Source organism: Leptinotarsa decemlineata, unplaced genomic scaffold (assembly GCF_025532065.1).
Source record: "Leptinotarsa decemlineata unplaced genomic scaffold, Ldec_3_MD MMD2_tig00026369_RagTag_RagTag, whole genome shotgun sequence".
NCBI classification, from domain to species: Eukaryota; Metazoa; Arthropoda; class Insecta; order Coleoptera; family Chrysomelidae; genus Leptinotarsa; species Leptinotarsa decemlineata.
In genome coordinates this window covers 6,380,993-6,402,983 of record NW_027412709.1, presented here as the reverse complement: position 1 = coordinate 6,402,983, position 21,991 = coordinate 6,380,993, and the positions used below count along the sequence as shown (strand labels likewise).

The following is a 21,991-nucleotide window of genomic DNA, read 5'->3' as shown; positions in this document are numbered from 1 at the left end:
GGTTATCATTTCTTGCTAACAGGAAATCTTCTTTTCGAGACTGATTCGGTAATCTGCTTTTTGTCGGATGATCTATATTTTCAGATTATGAATCATCACAAAATCTGACAAATCATTCAAAGGAATTGTATGGTGTGATCCGAAAAATTTGTTATTGAAATATAGGAAGTGTGGATTGAGCTGAAATTTATTATTCAAAATATACGAATACATTTCAGTAACAGTTACTTTTCATTCCTATCTTGTGCAATAATACCTATACACTAACTTCCAGTGATTCAAAAAATGTGATCTTCAAATAATACCAGCAACGTTGAAAGTTAAGACCTCGTTAGTCCTTAGCTCGCACAAGTTTCGACTTCTGAGGGTTGTCGTTCGTAAGGGTGCGACAGCTGGTTAACGGAAAAACAGATTTTGAACAGATTTTTTTAAACTTCACCCATATAGGCGAATTTGTTCTAAAATCTTGCTCCGCATAATATTGGGCCTTTTCTTCCATTCATATCCATTTTATTACAACGGAATTTGACTAAAGGTCACACTCCGTCACAAATCAAGCGCTACAATTGCAAATGAAGCTGAGTGCATATTGGAAGAGTGTAGAGTGACGCAGCACATCGCGTACGGTGGAAGTTGGCGCCCGGACATTACGTGGCGCGATTAGCGTGAAATGTGACTCGCGTGGCACAGTAACTGAGACACAGTTTTTCGTGCCAGTACATTCGTGTGTTGCCAAATGCTTTATATTGCACAACATTGCATTTTTTCTGTTTTTTGGGGCTCTTTTTTTTGGGACTATTGTAACACGTGCGTCTTGTGCAGGTCAGCTCAATATGCTTAAGTAACCGATGGTGAATTCTATTTTTGATTGCACAAGAGAATCCGATAATGCAGTCGTGATTAGATAGCAGAAATCAAGAGCCTTTCTTGCAATGTGTTGTTGAAAGAATACTCAGTTCAATTGTGGTAATCTCGAGTATGGGAAACAGTGGACTGAAACAAAAAATATGTATATATTGTCCTTCATTTGGCATCACTTTCCAGCAATACAATTTACACCTGAAGTAATTGTAGGGTTTCTTTGGAAATGTTTTTGATTTTCTTGAATCCAATGAAGTTATATTTTTTTTGTTAGGTTAGTTAGCCTCTACCATTCCGTTAGGTTTGAGGTACGTCTATGGAATTTTTTCTCATGTTTTCCTAGCTCGTGTTGCTAACTTCTCCAGAGGTGCTTCGATAATAAAAGCTAATTGATGGTGTATTTGGTCTGATACTATTGTTATGTTTTTCCCCGTAGGTTGATCAATAATTGACTACACTGAATATACTCAACTTCATTTCCCTTCAGATACAACAAACACTTCAACTAAAAACTTCAACTATTATTCAATGTTTATCGCCTCACTAGATCACTTCGCTTCCGCACTGTAACGTCCACTTGACTGTATACTTGACTGTATCGATATGCCCGCCACCAGCGCTGAAATATCGTAATCGAACATCGTTGAATTTTCACCAAAGTTCTTGCTGCTTCTCGAGCGGCAAGAAACATTGTGTATCCCAGCACTCTTAGCTACGTCACGTTTGGTTTGTGGTCACCAGAGGCGACCGGCGTTACTTTCTTTCGGGCAAAATTTACAACACTACCCCCTTTCCTGAGGTTGTTCGTTCCGAGTAACATTTCCAAGAGGGAACATCACGACCCATGTAAGGAATCAGCCTCTCTATGCAGACAACTTTAGGCTTGCTTCTGGATAACAATTGGATTCTGTACACCAAATCATTTAACTTTTTGGTTACCAAGTAAAGTCCTTGACATGGTCTCTGCAACTTGGGACACAAACCTTCCTGACGTTGGGGTTGGTAGAGCCACACTGCATCGCCCACTTTGAAGCTCACTGGCAGCGACTTTTTGTCAAATCTTATCTTAATTCTGCCGCTGGAAAGCTGTAATTTGGTCCTGGCGAATTCCTGTACAATTTCCAGTCTCTCCTTCAGGTCATTCACATACTCTGAAAGAGGTACCTCTTGATATTAATCAAAAGGACTGCCGTACAATACATCTATCAGAAGCTTCAGTTCCCAACCAGTTAACAACATGGATGGTAAATAACCTGTCGCGTCATATTGGGAGCTCCTGTATGCTAACACAATAAGAGGAACTAATTCATCCCTATCACTTTGGTTTTCGGAGACAAACATCGAGAGGTAGTTATTGATTATGCCTTCCGACCATTCCATCGGATTGTGGGTGAGGTGCAGTTGTTCTTGTCTTCTTCATTCCCAACACAGTCATAATTTCCTTTCATGAATCCCAATCGAAGTTGCGGCCCTGATCCGAGTAAAGTTCTTGGGGTACTCCGTGCCTGGCATTACGTTCTGCAACAGGGCTTCTGCTACCGTTTTAGCCTCTTGGTTGAGTGAGGCCATTTAGAAAAGTAATCCATCACAACCATGAGTTACTTGTTACCAGATGTGGTCATAGGGAGTGGTCCCAAAATGTCGACTGCGATCCTCTCGGAAGGGTACCCACTGCTTCAACTTTCCTCACTGCCTTATTTTCGGACTCTTTTTCGAAGAGCATAGGTCACACCGCTTCCACGTTTTAACGGCAATTGACTCAATACTACCTTTCGCGCATTCCCGCTAGAGTTCTATTTTCTCCAAAATGCCCTCCAATGTGACCATCGTGAAGCTATTCGAGGATACTCGAGATACACGTCTAAGGAAGGATCATCTGGAATTTGTGGATTCTTCCATCCAGGCTTTCCCATTTCCGAGTGAGTAGGTCATCTCGAATGCTCATGGAGTTCCATTGGAGCCAGTAACCCTTTTCCTGCTGGCCGTGTTTGGAAATCTTTGGTCATTTCGGTCTCACTCCTTTGGCAACCCATTCTCTCACAGTTATCAAGACAGGATTCTCTTTCTGCGCTTCGATGATGTCTTGCCTTGTCAGAAAGGTAGAAGCATCCTCAGAGGCTGTTAATGACCGTACCACAACATAGTCAGGCGATTTCTTAAATTGGCTGTCCATTTCCCTGGACAAGAGACCCTTACAGGTTGCTACCATCCGGGTCAGAGGATACCGGAAGCGGCGGGAGGTAGGGGAGCTCATCTCGCTATCAGAGCTGTCCATAAAGGAGTCTCTGTCCGCTTACTTATCACGTCTGGTGTGAAGTTCTTCTTCTGGTAGCTGGGTGTCCTTGTCCTGCTGACGTTGGTGAAATTTTCATCCGGATGTCAGGCATGGTCTTCTTGAGAGGCTATATGCATTCCCGTGACTCTTTCCTTTCCGATGATGAATTTCAAAATCGTAAGTTTGTAAGTTTTTGATCCTCCTAGCTATTTGTCCTTCTGGTGTTATGAAGTTGAAGAGCCATCGAAGTGCTGAGTGGTCTGACCTGATCAAAAATTCACGGTCATATAAAAAGGAGTGATAGTGATCCACCGCTTTGACCACTGCAAGGAGTTCTTTTCCAGTAACGCAGTAATTTGTTTCGGACGTTTCCAGGGACTTACAGAAATAGCTGATGATGATTTCTTCTTCCCTTTGTACGTGGGAAAGTTCTGCTCCTATTCCATGTTGGGGTGCATCCGTGTTTAGTATGAACAAGCCCTCCCCCATTGGGTACGCCAGTGCGCTGGTCAAATGTCTCTTCAGGGCAGCAAATGCTTGCTGGTATTCTGGAGACCAAACGAGAGGTGTTCCCTTTTCAGCGGTCTGACGATTTTTCCTTCACAAAACGCCGGTAATAGCTACAGAGTCCAAGGAAGCTTCTCACGTCGTGCTTGCTCTTCGGTGTTGGTCATTCTTGCACTGCCTTGATTTTTTCCGGATCTGTTCAAACTTCTTTTGCAGGTACAACGTGTCCCAAGAAATTCACATTTTCTTGGAAGAGGCAACACTTCTTGGAATTCATCTGCAGATGAGCATTCTGTAACCTCGTAAAAACACTCTTTAAGTTTGACAGATATGTTCGTCAACACTTTTTCCGATGACTATGATGTCATCAAGATAGACCAAGCATGTTTTCCAGGAAAGTCCTCTCAATATAAACTCCATCAAGCGTTTAAATGTTGCGGGAGCGTTGCATAATCCGAAAGGCATAAACTTAAACTGGTATAATCCATTGCCAGTGGAAAAGGCAGTCTTCTCTTTATCCTCGGGGCAAACCTGCCTGCCAATATCCGCTTTTCAGATCTAATGTTGAGAACCATCTGCATTCGGCCAAGATGTTCAGGGTGTCATCTATTCTAGGGAGAGGGTACCTGTCCTTTCTGATGACATCATTAAGCCTCCTGTAGTTTACGCAAAATCTCGTCGATCCATGTTTCTTAGTCACTAACACAACAGGTGACGACCAGGGGCTATTTGATTCCTCGATTTCTCCTTCCTCCAACATGTCCTCAACAATGGATGCAGCTTCGTCTTGCTTTGCGAAGGAAAGACGTCTCGGTGCTTGACTTATTCTCTCTTCCTTGATAAATCGGGTGGCCTTACATAGTTCTTCCTCAGACAGATGGCTCCATGTCTTCTTTAATGAATCTATGAGTTTCTTCGTGGGTTGTTGAGCACGCTACAAAGTTCCTCGATTTCTCGATTTTCACTAACGTTATTATTAGGGTTGATTATTCTTATTGAAATGGTATCATTGTTACCAGTCACGAGGGAGCTGACCACGATAATTCCTGATTCAGAGCTGTTGGATAGCCTCTATCAATGCTGTACTCAAGCCGCCAGACTGTCAATCTATTTCCAGTAGCTGTTTCTAGAACAGGTACTACTTCTCCAAACTGCTTCTGTTGGAAATGTTGGCTCTCATTACCGACCTCGTTGCTCCAGTATCGATGGTAAAAAGGCACTGATGATTATTCAGGAATCCGTCGACAATCAAGCTGTTACTGTTTTTCCAATTATGGAAATCGAATACCTGGGAGCTTGGGATGTAGCAGCCAATGTACCCCCCATAACACTAGTTGGATTTAGTTTTCCGAACCCCGACGCTGTAGTTCGGGTGATCCCGAACGCCAGTCTCTTCTTTCGTTAGAACGAGATCGACAGTCCCACCTCAAATGTCCTTCTCTGCCGCAGTCATAACATTTAGGCCGTTATCTTGCCTTTGATGCAGATCCATTCATCGAATATGTCTTTGAGAGTTCTTCAAGACCTACCATTAGTCGATCTGCTCCTTCGTCTTCCTTTCCATTGATGGCCCTCACTAGAACTTCTCGTTGTTGTCGCGAAGCATTTTTAGCAGCTTTATATTCTAGCGCATAAATGATGACTTCATTCAATTTTTCATGGCATGTCATTCTCAATGACTGCTGCAGCTCCATGTCATGAACCTCGTCTGAACCTAGATAGGCGAGTCATACTAACCTTTTGACTTCAGCTCCAAATTCTTGTAAACTTTCTGATGAACCTTGAGTTATCACCTTCAGTTGAGCTTGGTAGACGTGTTGAAGGTGCTCACTACCATGAGAGCTGTTGCGTTGTTCTCATTTCTCCACCAATTATTTTCCGCAGCGGCCTCAAATTGTCTGCGATAAATTGACCATGACGATTCGCCATCAAAAGTTGAAGTTTTAATAAAACCACTGCTAGAAGGGAAATATGTCGTTTGCGATTTGAATTTTTCCTCAGTAATCATTTTTGGTTCCGGTAATTCTTTCCGAAGTTCCCGGAAAATCTCTTCAAACTTTTTGTCGAATCCTTCAAGTTTCCTTCCGACTCTTTCGAACTCCTTTTCAAATTTCCTTTCAACCATTTCAAGCTTCTCATCGACTACTTTTTCCAATCACTCCTTTATTTTCTGAAATACTTTTCCAAATTCTTCCTGAATATATTCCTGTACCTCTACTTTATTCACTTGGGAAGATTTTAAATCTTCCAACAAATGAAGGTAAATCTGATTGTATTTATCCTGCTTTTCCTGTTTTTATTGAATACCTAGTAGTATTCCATCTTCATTTCGGCGTAATTGTTCTCCCTCTCTTCTGTGTTTTTCATTCTTCGCCAGGGTCGCTTGCAAAGCCTCAAACATCTTCTCAAGATTTTCCATATTTTCGTAATCGACACTCCTTGTTTTTTCAGTCAATTATTTCACTTCCGACATCGAATGTTACGTTTTTCCCCGTGGGTTGATCAATAATTGATTACACTGATAATCAAACTTAACTCACAACAAACACTTCAACTAAAAACTTCAATTATTATTTGAATGTCTATCGCCTTACTAGATTACCGCACTGTAACGTCCACTTGACTGTCTCGATATGCCCGCCACCAGCGTTTAAATATCGTAATCGAACATCGTAGAATTTTCGCCAAAGTTCTTGCTGCTTCTCGAGCGGCAAGAAACATTGTGTATCCCAACACTCTTAGCTACGTCATGTTTGGTTTGTGGTTACCAGTGGCGGTCGGTGTTACCTTCTTTCGGGCATGATCTACAACACTATAAAAATGAAGAATAGGCAATATTTTCCAATCATTACTTGCTGTTTCAAGTTCTTATGTATGGAAGCTTCGGTCTTATCGATTTCAGATATCGTTTATTCATTCGTTTGAAAGTCTTTTACCATTTGACTCATTTCCTCTTTCAATACTTGAAATTTCAATATATTGCAGGAGCTTTCTCCAATAATTTCAATGAATCCATTGTTTTCGCCTGGGACGATAACTCAAAAGGACATTATATATCGGTCTACGTGAATATATTTTCAGTTTACCGTGAAAAGTAAACAAATGACGTTGCGCATTCGGATGCTCCATGAACTGATTCAGGTTATTTCTTTCACGATTCATTGTTATATTGGCTTGTGAGTAATTATTTTCATCATTTAATATTTGCCATTACTGGGCTCAATGGACTCTTCATAAAATGTCATACAAAAATACCATAATTGTCAAATTCACGTCAACCTAGTTACCTCACGACATTTCGATTGTTAGTATCCACAACTGTCTTCGCGTAAGACTGGACTATTCCTCCTAGAGATGACTATTTATAGGTCATTCGAGCGCTTTCTCCTATCTCCTCTTTCTTCTTTTCGCTTCACCGATTTAGCGGGATTTGACCGATTGGCGGTAGTTGACCGTTCACTTTGATTTTGTTTATTCTTTCATAGATTTTGAATTATAGTAGAATTATATGAGACAATGGAAGTCCGAAATAATGAAACTGACAAAATTGTATTTCAAATTCAGCTGATAGCGAGTGGCGTACAAATATTTTCTTATTCAGGAACATCAAAAAATTGATTGATTGATCAATTTCATATTGATAGTGGAATTTGTATTGAAACATTCATTATCAATAGTTATAATTTAAGATCTTCAGTAATATATCGCATTAACTAGCTGAGATTCTCGAGTTTACTAGAATATTCAAGCCACATTAAAAATTTTTCATTTATGTTTTTATATCATATTTTTTTATAAATATTCCAGTTTGCACCCAACAATCATCACAGGGGTCACAAAAATCATTGATGTTTCACATCTGCTATGCGTCCCATGACGTCCCACAATCTTCTTTCGTTTGTCTTAAATTTATTTCATTTAAAAATTATTCCACTTTCACCAGAGAATGCTATAATCACAGTCAATTTCAACAAAAAATATATGCTCATATAAAAAGTATAGAAATACTTTTTTGATCTTACTAGAATTTTCTTATATCATTTTCAAAATGCAATGAGAAGTAGCGTCATATGAATAAACTGGGCCCATGGATACTTGGGTATTCTGGAGTAACGTCATGAAAAAGTGTATTGTCAAGTTTATCGTTTTTTTATTTGTGGTTTTTACAGTACATAGTTTGTGGAAATGACACTCATTTCAACCACAAATATATATTATGTTATATTCACTCTTTTGGATAGGACTTTTTAAAAAACACTTTATTTTCAATTACAGACTTTTCTGAATAACAACAATTATATCGTTACAAAAACTACAATGAAAAATGGAACAGAATCTAAGTTGATACTACACGAATTCTAAATTAGTTCTGACAATTATTTGACCTCGCAGGGTCCATTTATAATGTGTAGACAGCGGTGTCAGCAGGAGACGATGTGAATAACAAAAGTATCACGTTCTGCTGACTCTGCTGACTCAAAGTCTTGGAAGTTGTTATCTTGGTAATCTGATACCGGTAGATCGTCCTACTCACGATATAACACCTCCCCTTATCAAAGGAAAGTTGGTACTTTGCAGCAAATTTTATTAAGAAAAAGTTTTTTCATTCAAACTCTTGGTTAGCTCGACATCTTCTTCAACAGGGTCTTCTAAACGGACGCTGGGTCTTCTTCTAGGAACGAATCTTGCCAAGGTTCTGGGTACTATTCTCGTTCTTGGTGGTCTCGGTGGGTTGTCGTTGCTTGAAGAGGTGATTCCGATCGCAATTTATTTCTTGCGACGGCACTTGCAGAAAATATACAAAATCACTAGTGCGATGATGAGAGCAATTGTAAAATACGTGAACCAAGAAATACGTTTTTTCACGAACGGTTCATTGATGAGTTTGTCCAATTCATCTGAGTATTGGTTCAACTTGTGTTCAGCGATGTTGAGATCGTCGACATTTATTTTATTTAATTTTAGGGGTTTCAGCTCCGGGAGTTTCGATTTTTCCGGGAGGTGGTCACAACATCGGTATGGGATCTGGACTGCATGTTTGTTGTAAGTTACGTTCTGTTATCTTTCAACGAAATATTTGTAATGAACTCACGTGTTCCCAATGAAGGCGTTGCATTCAGGCTGAAGTTTCAGGAGAGTATTGGTTTCGATGATTTTTGTGATTACTTCTCTGCCGATACAATTTATGGTGACTGGTAGAGGATCGGATATTGATATCAGCCACAGATTTTGAGAAATCACTTGAACGTTGTAGTCCTTTGCGTAGATCACTGTTGATTTACAATTTTCAGGCAATTGCAGAGTTTCTTTGAGGAGCTGGGCTTCACAAATAGCGTTGCTGTCTATTGGGTATGGAAGCACTTCTGCACAAATTTTCAAGTCGGTTTTGATCACTTTACAATTATCTAAATTTTGAAAAGAAGTGTACACCATTGAATCGTCGTCTCGCGCAATAAATTTTTGAAATGTCAATAATATATGGTGAAGTCCTGTTCGAGCATCCAAGATTGGTATTGGATATAAACGAAAAAGTGTGTACGTTTCAGGCTCTACTAGGAGAATATTTAAAACAAATACTACTTTATTGTCTGTTTGATATGCTTGCAATTCAATAAGGTCTAGGTATTGGGGGATATTTCCAATACTGACGTATAATGGTAAATTATTTTTGTTCAGTGTTTGTGATATTTCTTGAAGTGAATAAAGTAAATCTCTTGATGTTATGATTGAACCATGAATTATTTTTGATCGAGCGAAAGTGATTGAATTGATAATATCGCCAATGAAAGTTTCAAGGAATCGGTAGCTTTCCATGAGTGATTCGCATATCTCTAGAGTTTTTATTTGAGCTTCGTAAAATGCCATATCGTTTGATATTTCCATTAATGATTTTTCGATTTCTTTTAAATCTTGATTGAAAGTCTCTTCATCAACTTGTAGTTTTTGAATTGTTGAATTGAAGTTTTTGATCACCGAGGTGGTTACAGATATTTGATTTTATAATAGATTTTCAATTTGATGTTCGTCTTGGCTTATTTTATTGATACAATCCGTGAAATATTCTCCATCGGATGCGTCAAGGTTTCCGGTTATTGCTTTCCAAAAAGTTCCTACACCATTTATTAAACCACGTTTTGTTCTTTTTTCGAATTTTTCTGTGTCTGTAAAGATATCTCTAAACTTTATTTGTAGTGAGTCTGATATTTGGGTTAAAAGACTGGTATGTGTTTTTATTTGAGCTTTGAAAGCTAGTATTCTAGGCTCGTCTCTGTCGAGAAAATAAATGAGGTTTTCTAGGATTTTATCATTATTGTATAGAGCGTCTTTGATGGATGATAAATCTTTGTAGACCAAAAGGGTCCATTTTTCGTTCGTTATTTTGAGGGTTCCTTCTTGATGGAAGAAAACGCCAATTGAGTTATTGATTGACTCTAAGTTGTATTGGGCACTGGCTGTTGATGACAGCAGGAGTGTCCTGAAAAAGATTATTATTATTCATGAAAAGGTTTCAAGCGGTCGAAATTTACTTTAGTTTTATTTCGTGTTTTCCAATTTACCAACATCCCGGAGTTGGGATAAATTTCTAATATTTCGAATGGTCCATTAAATTTATTTTCGAGTTCATTTGAAATTTGTGACTCTTTCACATAAACCTTGTCTCCTACTTTATATTTAGGAACGTTTTCGGAAACTGTCCTATCAAATCTGATTTTGGACTTTTCTATTTGTCTTACGGTTTTTGCTCTGGCCAATTTATAGAAATACGTCATGCGGTTATTAAGATCTCTAACATATTTTGAAATTAGGTCTTTTTGGTTATAGAGCGTTTCTGGGGAACGACTAGCTGTATGTCCGAATATTAATTCGTACGGTGTGAAACCTGTTGTTTTGTTTCTCGTATTATTATAACAAATAACTACATATGGTAAGACGTTCATGGGGTGTTCATCGGGATTTTCGGCTTTATGGGCGCGAATCATTTCAGCAAAAGTGGCGTGGAATCTTTCGATTGATCCGTTTAATTGTGGGTGATTTACACTTGAATATGTTAGTTTAATGTCGTACAAAAAGCATAAGTCTTTCATAAGTTGACTTGTAAATTCTCGACCGTAGTCGCAATGTATCCTAAGTGGTGTACCGTAGTGTTGAAAGTAAAGAAGAAGGATATTCACGACTGATTTCGAGGATTTGTCTTCTATGGCGTATGCTTGTGTGAATTTAGTCAATTCGTCTCTTATTGTCAAAGCGTAGTATTTTGTGGGAATTTCGAAAATGTCTACATTGATACGTTCAAAAGGGGTTTTTGGTGTTCAGTTATAACGAGAGGTGTACTAAGGTTTTTTCGGCAAATTTTGACTTTTTGACAAATTTCACATTTTTCACGGAATTTTCGACGTCTTCAATGAGACCTTGCCAGTTGTATTTCTGTTTTACTTTTCTGATGGTTTCATTAATGCCACGGTGTAAATTTGTTTTTCCTGAATGACATTGATCAATGATTAAGGGAATTTGATCGGAGTCAGGAGTTGTCGTTAAGTTTTGACAGATGAAAATATTTCTAATATGGGTAGTTCAAGGTTGTTTTCGATTGAAAAAGTTTTTCTAAGATCGAACTCATTTTGGGATTTATAAATAATATAGAACATGTATTCTATGACAGATTCAGGATCAAAAGGAAGGGGTATGATGTATTATTTACGATCTTTTACTGATTTACTAGAAATTATGTCGATTCTATCATTGTAAAACTCTGGATGTTCTCCGAAGAGGTCTTCGATGATTTCATAATGTAACGGTTCTAGTTTGTTTTGCCAAAAGAAACTAACAATATTTTTATGATGTTTGTCAAGAAGTTGAGAATTATCGAACTCTATTTTGGAATAATCGATTAGAGATTTTGATTTATATAAATTAACAAATGTATTAAATTCTTCTTGAATGGTTTCTACGAGTATTTCGTTTTCAGGAGTTTCCTTCAGGGTTATTTCTTTCTTCAGGGTTGTTTTCGTTGGGGTTATCACTTATTTCGGGGTCCGCTTTTACTTCGGTTTCGTTCTCGTTAGATGCGTGTATGGAAATTTTGTGTTGGAAATTCGCGCATTCTTTGAAGTAGTTGACTTTGATTCGGGATAGTGCATCTGCATTTTTGTTTATTTTGCCGGGTTTGTATTCTATATGGTAATCATACTCTTCGAGTTTGAGTCGCTAGCGTGCCAGCCTGCCACCAGGGTCTTTTATTGAAAAAAGCCAGGTGAGGGGTCTATGATCTGTAATTAGTCGGAATTTTCGTCCGAAAAGATATGGGCGACAATGCTTTACTGCCCAAACGATGGCAAAAAGTTCTCTTTCTATTGTAGAGTACTTCGATTCTGCGCTACAAAGTGTTCTAGACCCATATGCTATTGGGAGATCTTTGCCAATGGGACCTTGCGATATAATAGCACCAATTGCAAACGCACTGGCGTAAGTGGTGAGCAAAAATGGTTCCTCAAAATTAGGGTAAATGAGAAGGGGGCTCGTTATGAGTGAATTTTTTAGTTGTTCGAATGCTTCTCCGCATTCTGCCTCGAAGTTGAAGGGGGTATCTTTTTGAAGTAATTTGGTCAATGGTTTCGAAATTTTGGCCAAATTACAAAAGAATCGTCGATAGTATCCAGCTAAACCTAGAAATGATTTTATTTCTTTTTGGGTTTTTGGTTCGGGGAAATTTTGGATACATTCAATTTTTGTTGGATTGGGTTTGACTCCGTTTTGGGTAATGACATGTCCAAGATAGGCGACTTCTTTTCTCAAGAATTCGCACTTATCCGGTTGGATTTTCAGTTTCGCTTTTCGAAGTCTTTTAAATACTTCGGTCAAACTTGCTATGTGCTCATGGATGGTAGGAGAATATACGATGATGTCATCCATGTATACGAAACATCTTTCGTTCTATATACCTAGAAGAACATTATCCATAACTCTCTGGAACGTGCTTGGAGCATTCTTTAAGCCAAATGGCATACGAACAAATTCGTAGTGACCATTGTCTACGGAGAGAGCCGTTTTGGGAATATCTTTGGGTTCGATTTCAATTTGATGAAATCCGGAGGCGAGATCAGGCGTGGTGAAATATTCGCATTTACCAAGCTGTCTAAGTCGTAGATAAATACTTTGTGTGGATCGTTTTGTGTGAAATTTATTAAAGTGGATTCATTCACGACAATTTTCTGGTCAGTGATACCTTGTATAGTGACGTTTTTCACATGTTTTGGGTTTGACAAAGGATATTCCTGCACCTGTATCGATGAGGATTTTAAAGGTATTGGAAGAGTCTTTGATGTAGTACAGATTCTTCGAATTCATAGAAAGCATAGGGCTTACATGAAAATTTTTTCCGGGAAGTTCACGTTCGGGATGAAGTCTTGTATATTCAGGGACTGAATTTGGGATTGGACTTCTGATATAGGTCGATCGATTGGTTGTTGGTTGTTTGGGGTTGAATAGGTGGGTGGTTCGTATTCGGGAGTGAAAGAAAATCCTGGTATATTGAAGGATCTTCAGGTGTTTGAATTTGGTTGTATTGGTAATCTTGGTCACTAGGGGTATAGTAATCGTAGTCATTATCGGTGGGGTAATAATCGTTGTATTGATAGTTATAGCTATCAGCTGTATGATAGTCTTGATTATCACCTGTATGATAGTCTTGAGATTTGTATGTCATGAAATGAGCTTTTTGGGATTGGTTAAAATTGACAGGCTAATTCGGATTTCTTTGAATTACGGGTGGTCTGAATTAGTTTTGAGATTGAGGTCGAGTTTGATTTTGATTAGTCTGGGACCTGTTTGGCTGAGGATTTGTTTGAAAGTTTGGTCTTGAAAAATTCTGAATTGGTTGAGGGTTTGTTTGACTCGGAAAATTTTGATTGGGTTGAGGGTTCGGTCTCGCAAACCTTTGGTTGGAATATTGATAATTATTTTGGGGTCTTTGTTGTCTCATTCGACATTCTGTGGAAATGTGACCTATCTGACCACAAGTGTGACAGGTTCTTTGAGATGTTGGTTGGGGGTTTCGTCTGATTGTTTGTTGAGGACGTGTTTGGTTTGGCCTTTCATTTTTTTGGTGTTCGAAATAGGATAGATGCATTTATCTCCTAATTCTAACATGGGCTTCAAGTAGATCTGCCGAATTTGAGGCACGAATTACTTGACCTATTCACGGTTCAAGTCAGGTTAAAAGCGTGTTTAATGCCATTGTTTCGATTAGTGCGGATTGCGCGTGTTTCTGTTCCACAGAAAGGAGTGATTTTTGTACACATGCGTGCATTTTGGCATTGTGGATTCGAAGGCGATTGAAAAATATTAAAGGTGTTTCATTTGGAAGTTGTTTGATACGCTGGAGATCGTGAATCAATGATGTTAGATCTCTAGAGTCTCCAAAATATAAATTTAATAAATGTTTGATTTCGGGATAATTTCCAGGATTCCTTGAACTTATCAATTGTGCTGCCCTACCTCTGAGTTTGTTTTTGATGTTAATCACTGATAGATCGCGTTGGTCTGCTGTTGACATGCGATATGCACAATCACAAGCATTTAAGAAAGTGTTCAAAAATATTTGATCACCTTCGAATTCAGGCACTATTGAAAATATTTCCGATAACTTGTATGGTTCGATTGCTTCTGGTTCTGGTTGGTTTTGAGGCATTTTGATTTATCTTGACAAATTTTTGGTGTTCCTTCCGCTGCTTCCTCGAGTGATGACTCCTCAGGGGTTGTTGGTTCTTTCTCTGTTGAGGGATTAGAATCCGCCGCTACTAGTTAGGGTTTCCTTGTTCTAGCAACGTTGTCAGATCCTACAACGACTGCGCCAATTGTTATATTCACTCTATTGAATATGACTTTTTAAAAAACACTTTATTTTCAATTACAGACTTTTCTGAATACCAACAAAAATATCGTTACAAAAACTACAATGAAAAATAGAACAGAATCTAAGTTGATATTACACGAATTTTAAATTGGTTCTGACAATTATTTGACCTCGCAGGGTCCATTTATAATGTGTAGACAGCGGTGTCAGCAGGAGACGATGGGAATAACAAAAGTATCACGTTCTGCTGACTTTGCTGACTCAAAGTATTGGAAGTTGTTATCTTGGTAATCTGATACCGGTGAGATCGTCCTACTCACGATATAACATATATGAATGAATGTTAAATAATTATCCATGTCATACGGTTCATCAGATGAAAACCAGTCGTTTGTATTTATTTTTATTCACATTCGATCCTATTCCATTGATAACGTACAAACATATAATCAATCATTGAATAAATATAAAATTTTTCATAAAATCACTCACCATTATATTTTTGATTTGGTGTATAGGTCTTAGGATTCCCATGTATAACAATTATATATCTGTCAATATCATTTATATTTTTTTGTTTTCGTACACCTTCAGGGATTTTATCACACGGCAGAGAGTTGATTCCGAATATTAATGAGATCAGTATTCCCGCGATGATGATATTATCACGAAGCGTCACAAATCTGGAAAAAACTTTATTTTTCATTTCATAATTATAGGGTAAAATAAAAGAAGAAACATGTCTCATGCAAATGAGATAACTAATATCAACATATTCGAGTAACGCGATTTGTAAACATAACATTTCCCAAACGACAAACACAACATGATGAAAATAAAAACTTCACATTATGTAATGATTGATTAGATTATTTGAAATATACTCAGTATTTATTAAATCAAAGTCTCCCATTTAGGGTTGCCAAAATTATATTATCTTTGGAAGGATTATATCAGTTGTTAGAATTCCTTGTAGGGAGTGACTTGGTAGATATGAATAAATTACGCTAAGATGATTTATGTCACTTCTATAATTAATTGAATTTGGTTCTCAAAAAATTTTTGTCATTTCGAGAAAAGTTCTCTTTTTTGAATTGGATTCATGTTCTAAGATGATATTATCGTAATCAGGTCTGTGGGCTAGTTCAATCGTATGTTGAGCTTAGAGCACAGGTTTTTTTGAAATTTCTAATATCGCTTTTATGAGAACAAATTTTGTCTTTCAATTTCCTTTTGGTTTGGCCAATATACTTTTTATCACATTGTGTGCAAGGTATGCAGTAGACTACATTTGAATTATCTGAAATTCGATCTTTGTCTTTTAATTTTGAAAAAATATTGTTCAATGTGAGTTGATTTTGTATGCAATTTTATTGTTTGGAATTTTCCAAAAAATGTTTTCACATTTATAATTCATGGATTGAATGTGCGGTAATGTAAGGTAAAAATTTTGTTGAATTGACTGATTATTAGAATTATCCTTATTGTTCCTGAGGGGATCAATGTCTATGGATGACTTATTGAAGATTATTTTATGTAAGAGTTTTTTTTTTTGGTAACCATTGTTAATGAAAAGTTGTAAGAGTTTTTTGAAATTGTCATTGCGTAATGAAATGTGACTTGTTTTTACTACCCTGTTTTTCATACCTAGCACTAGGGTTATTTTTTATCTTTGTTGGTGGTAAGATTCATAATATAACAACCTTCCTGAAGCACTAGGTTTGGTACACCAGCTAGTGATTAATTTGTTGTCCTCTCTTCTGGTAACTTTCGTATCTAAGGAGGGAACGATACGATTAATGTCTTCTTCTTCTCAGTAACACCGTATAGAAGTAAACACAAGTAAGTTCACTCTCCGCCATATTTGGGTCAAGATTCCCCACCTTGATATTTATGCTCAGTCGATCTACGCCGCAACCGACTGAATCTGATCCATTTACCAAGCGAGCCATGGATTATTATTACAGAGTGAGTCGTTGTAAGTGGTGGTTTTGTATTTGTGACAAATTTCCTGTCTAGTTTCGAAATGAACAAGTGTCGAGTTGTGGGTTGCTGTAATTTGCAGATGATGTCGGCATTCATTTTTTTCGATTTCCAATTGACGAAAACAGATATATTTTTCTTGTACTATTATATTTCAGATAAAATAGTTGATATACATATGGTACATACAGTAACTAAATCAGTGACAAAAATGAACGCTTATTCGACCTCGCAGGAACTACTTAAAGTGTATTTGCATCGGTGTCAGCAGGAAACGATGAGGAACCGTATAAGGTTCTGATGACGCTGCTGACTCGAAATCTTTCTGGTAACCTGATAACGGAGAGACCATCTACTTACGATATAACAACTTGTCTTTAGTTGATATTACTGACGCACCCTTTCGAATGTATTGGAGCTTTGGGACAGAGCCCGACCAGCTCATCTTTCAGTAAGTAATGACGATAATGATCATTGTTGCATGTATTTGGTTCACATTTCTGACACAGTGCATAAGTCGGCATGATTTTGAGATCCTAAAGTAGAGAGGGCATCATTACACCAAAGATTCCAATAATCAATTATCACACGGTGTGGTGAGTGGTCGTTGGTTAATAATGCTGGCACACCCTCCTGAATATTCCAGTTTGAATCCCTTTCTCTGGTGAACTAAGTTTAGATTTCGACACTGAACGAAATGATCAAACTCTGTCACCGAGTTGGAATCCGTTGTGTGAAAGGCCCGTATGAAGGTCACAGAGATCACTTCACTCCGGAGGCAACAAAAGGATAAGCCAATGCATGGGGTCTTGTTCAACTAAATTGATGACCTTGACTTATCAAAGTGCCCGACCTCCGCTTTTATGAGGTCGTGTGGGTTGAAGTCAGAAACTGGTGGGTTCATCATGGCTTGCCAGGATGGCAACATCTTAGTCTACCGCAGTCGCGTAATGTGTATAGAGTTTCCTGCGGAGGAGCATCTGAGACCCTAATGCACTTACTCTCAGCATGTCCAGCATATGACGAGGCACCGGTGTTGCTCTACGCTCCGGGGGATACTGAATCCATATCCCTATATACATAAAAAAACTGAGAAGAAACTGGTATCATAATTTTTTTTTGAAAATAACACTACACAAAGACGTGAAAGAAACAAATGATGATATTCGCAAGACAATATTCGTCGTGTAGTTTAGGCAAATATAATAAAAAGATACGAAAAGATGAGCAAAGATAAGAAAACACGGATGATGTTTCAATTATATTTTCGAATTCCGCAGGAGTTTATCCAGACCAGATGGTTGTTCTAATCATTGGAGTCATTGGTGAAATGATGCCTTCACTACTTTCGAATCTTAAGATTATGTCGGTTTACGGCATGAAGGTAGACATCTTGGGCGGACAAATGCAGAAGTCTGTCTTTTTTATCTTATTGTGGGGTAGTCAAACTCAGGGCAGTGTATGCCATGGTATCTGTGTTATTTTCAATACGTATGTTTGGTGCATGAATTATTCAACAAATGAGGTTTAAATTTAATATTTTCACAGTACATTATTTCCAATCATCATCATTTTATTTCACTCATAAGACTGAGTGCTACAGTGCAATGAAATTAAACTGAGAAGTTCACTTCGAAAAGTTACTGTGTTATATAAACCAACTACCCGGTAACTTGTTATGTTATAAAAGAATAAGGGCTTTGTCATATAATAATATCCAAAATGATGCTGCATATATACACATTCTTGTAAGGAGTTTATTTGAAAATCAATCACTTTCTGTTTTTCAAATTCATCTTCAGAAATTATTTAAAATCGAAACTTTGACAAAAAAAACAGTTATTTTTCATAGATAATTTGGTCCTGGTACCTAACGTCCCCTCTAAAAATATAACTCATTGGAATCACTAATCTATTCAACTGATAATAATAATAAGGAGGGGATGGTCACCAACACCTCAGGCCTGGAAAATAAAGCCATTTTGTAAGTGAAATTTACTTCTTTGCATGATCTACACATCTTTGTGAGGAGTTTGTTTGGAAATGAATTGCTTTCTTCCTTTCTCTGGAATATTCCCATCTTCAGAATTCCACTGAATTCAAAACGTTAGCATAGAAACAGTTATTTTCAATGGGTAATTTGGTCCTAGTATCCAACGAATCTTTCTAGAAATATGAATCATTTGAATCACTAGTCTATTCAACTGATAATAATAATTAAGAGGGGATGGCTAGTAACACCTCAGGAATGGAAAATAAAGCCATTTTGTATCTGAAATTTACTTTTTTGCAAGATCTACACATCTATGTGAGAAGTTTAATGGAAATTTATTGCTTTCTTCTTTTTTCTGGAATATTTCCACATCAAACTCATCTTCAGATGACTGAAACATCAGATGTCGGCCATTCAAGAAGAGAGGGTTCCATGTGAGTGATTTTGTACATCTGTGGTACCTATTTTATGAAAAAACTTAATGTGTCAAAGCTTTTTTTGTATAATTCAATGTTAATATGAAAGAAACGCTCTGGAAGTGACTGTGTAATTTAATGTTTATATGAATGTTCTTGTTTCAAAAGGATTTTTTCCCAGTTTGTTCCTGGAAGTGACTTTTGCGTATGATCTACATATCTTCATGAAGATTAGTCATTGTAGTTATTTGACTTGTTCCTTTCTTTGATATTTTCTCACATGCTTTGTTCAATGATGAGGAAGTAGACAAGGATTTTTCCCAGAAAACTAATGCCTTCTAAGAATATTCCCGTTTCATTTTGATCCCTTTACGTTCCCAAAATACAAAAAATCACTAATTCACTCGTAAAGAGTACCCCTGATGAAAACACGCATATTGTCTTTGGCAGAGGTTTCTCAATTATTTATTTTATTTGTAGGCAAAATGTGTGAATACGACAAATAACTTCAGTGGTTTATGTAACGCAATAACTTTTCGGGGAAACTTTTCAGCAGATTCTCTATATTGATTCAGTTTCTCTTTATTTCTTAGATTGTGCAAGAAACATTGAGAGAAACTGTTTAGTTACTCTGCTGATTAGTACTCCTTTCATTCAGTTCTGTAGGGTTTTCCATGAACTGTGTGAGTTTCACTACGTATGTATGGTGCATGAGTTGATCAACAAATGTGCTTTCTATGTAATTCACCTTCAAGAAAAACAACATTTTCGAATCACAAGATGGACTTGAAATCGTTTAGAAATTCAGAGTTCATTCTTTCAGTAGTTGAAAAAGTGAATCAAATAATTTTGTCATGTGAAGATTATAATCTCTATTTCATTTAATCTGTTTAATTGTCTTGTAATGGAACGCCCACTTCTCAAAACTCAATGCTTTTAATTTTGAATTCATATTTATGTATCATATCTGATAATATCGTGCCATATAATATGCAGATAGTGATCTGATAGTATCAATTTATATCTGTAAATTGAATTCATCATTATTAAAAACTAAATCGATTTGGGGTGATCATATCATATGTTTTCATCTCTATTCAGTACATTACATACTTTTCTATTTTCAGTTTGATTATAGTATATTTTCCAAAATTTCATCATACTTTTGAATTATTATCACGTATAACTGTTTTGACAATATATTCTAAATATCTCATGAGTTCACGATATCATCAGTCAACAGATGTGACTATGTACTTATGTTATGTTCAATCAGAAAACTTTCCAAAAAAAACCCCACTCTAAAATTCATGTCACGAACTCATGAAACATTTTTGACAATATTATCCAGGGTAAGTATTTATGACAGCACTGTTATTTTTGTCAAAATAAATTCAATTAATTTCAATACTTATCATGTAATTACCTGAATATGATCTCCATAACTTTTTGTCGTATTTCACTGAACAACTCTGAGTTATATTTACTAATGTAGTCGTTGCCAAAAATAATTTCGTACGCGCAGATTCATGCTTTTCTATATAAAATAGGAATTTCATTAAGTTTATTGCTACATCGAACATCATAGAGGGAAACTGAAATTTTGTTTCATTTGAATGAAGTATCGTTACCATCTCTTTATTTATTATTATTGTTGTTTTTATTTTATTTTTATCGTTGTTTTATTCATTATTATAGTTCGGAAAGTTCGAAAATATTCAAAAATTTTGCACATGTCAAAAGTAAAAGTAGGTAGATTATAATATTATTCTCCACTCGATTGCTTATGGCAGATGAATAATTTCAAATCATATGCTTTCACTGAGAAGGAGTCAGTGTGCCGTGGACCTCTGCCTCTAGAAATTCGAATATACGTTTTTGGACTTACCTCCATACCTAATATCAGCTCAATTGTCCTTTTGTTGAATTCATCTATGTCTGGAGGAAACAAATCATTATATTTATTTTTCAAATAACACAATTGTATAGGAACTTGTTATAGATTTTTCACATTATAAATTGTGGGATCGAACGAATTGAAAAAATCATGCCCCAGTAAAAGAGGTCCACTATTTGCAATGACATGAAAATCAAATTTCCACGTTTTCCGTATCTTCAATTCCAAAATCATGAATATTTGTATTGAAATTCAATTCATAAAATGATTTTAACAAAAAAACTAGTGTAGGAATCCTTTAGATGGTATCCGATTCGATTCGATTACGAATGTTTGGAATACAAACGGAATGGAGAAAAGTGTTTTCCGTATAAATTAGCGTTCATATAAAAGTATTTGTTACGAAAATCTTGTTTTTCTTATAATTCAATGTTTATATGGAAATAGCTGTTTCAATAGGGCTTTTCTTCCAGTTTGTGTCTGTGCAGTTTGTGTCTGTGCACATCTTTGCATGAAGTATATTTTTTTAATTGATTGCTTCTTTCTTCCTTCCTTTCTTTGGAAGATTTTTACATTTTTTGTATCAAGATGTAGAAATAAAAAGCCAAAAGCTTTTCTAAAAGTGTACAATTGTTGTCCATATATATATCTATTGAAACCGAATTGGTTTGGTTATTCGAGGTGTATAATAATCTAATATAAGAATCTAATAATTCATTTCATTGAAATTTGTATTTGTAGCAGATACAAATTATTTTTTTATCGACCTTTTTTGGGTAATTGTTACCTTCCACAATCTGGAAAATATAAAAATTATAATGTAAAACTTTATACAAGTGTAGAAGAGCAAACTTTTTAGTTTACCCCGATAAGTTACTGCGTAAAAATCAAAGTATTTTTCACAAAGAAAAATCTTCTATTTATCAGTAACTTGTTGTATTTAACAATTTTGCCTTCCAAAAAAAATTATTAAGAAATAATACTTATCTTTTTACGTTTCGGAGACCGAAATCTGCCTCCGTCTTCAGAAATGCATAAAAAGTTCGAATATATTCGCAGTTATTCCTTTTTTGATAGCTCATTTCTTTACTTCTTCGACAGATGTCGAAGAAGTAAAATAAAAAAAATAATTTCTCCCAGTGTCGTATACAGTCTTGAATCGATACAGATAATTTGTGATTGCAGTAGCTTTGAAAATACTCGTAAT

The 21,991-nt window shown here is 36.6% G+C and overlaps 1 protein-coding gene across 7 annotated transcripts in view; it reads right to left on the bottom strand.

The window, feature by feature from the left end:
* The window catches only part of LOC111507067 (spondin-1), a 129,072-nt gene extending 108,595 nt beyond the window's left edge, over positions 1-20,477 (bottom strand). For 6 of the 7 annotated variants that reach the window (XR_012468029.1, XR_012468028.1, XM_074185305.1 and 3 more), the window contains exons 1-2: positions 20,314-20,468; positions 14,988-15,178 (exon numbers count right to left, since the gene is read on the bottom strand). Coding sequence is in view for 5 of the 7 variants with exons in the window: in XM_074185305.1 (XP_074041406.1) it covers positions 14,988-15,178; positions 20,314-20,330 (208 nt within the window). In the remaining 2 variants the exon portion in view is untranslated. Of the gene's footprint in view, positions 1-14,987; positions 15,179-20,313 lie in introns of all 7 variants that reach the window. The other variant, XM_074185303.1, reaches the window with a different exon arrangement.
* Positions 20,478-21,991: the final 1,514 nt, after the last annotated feature.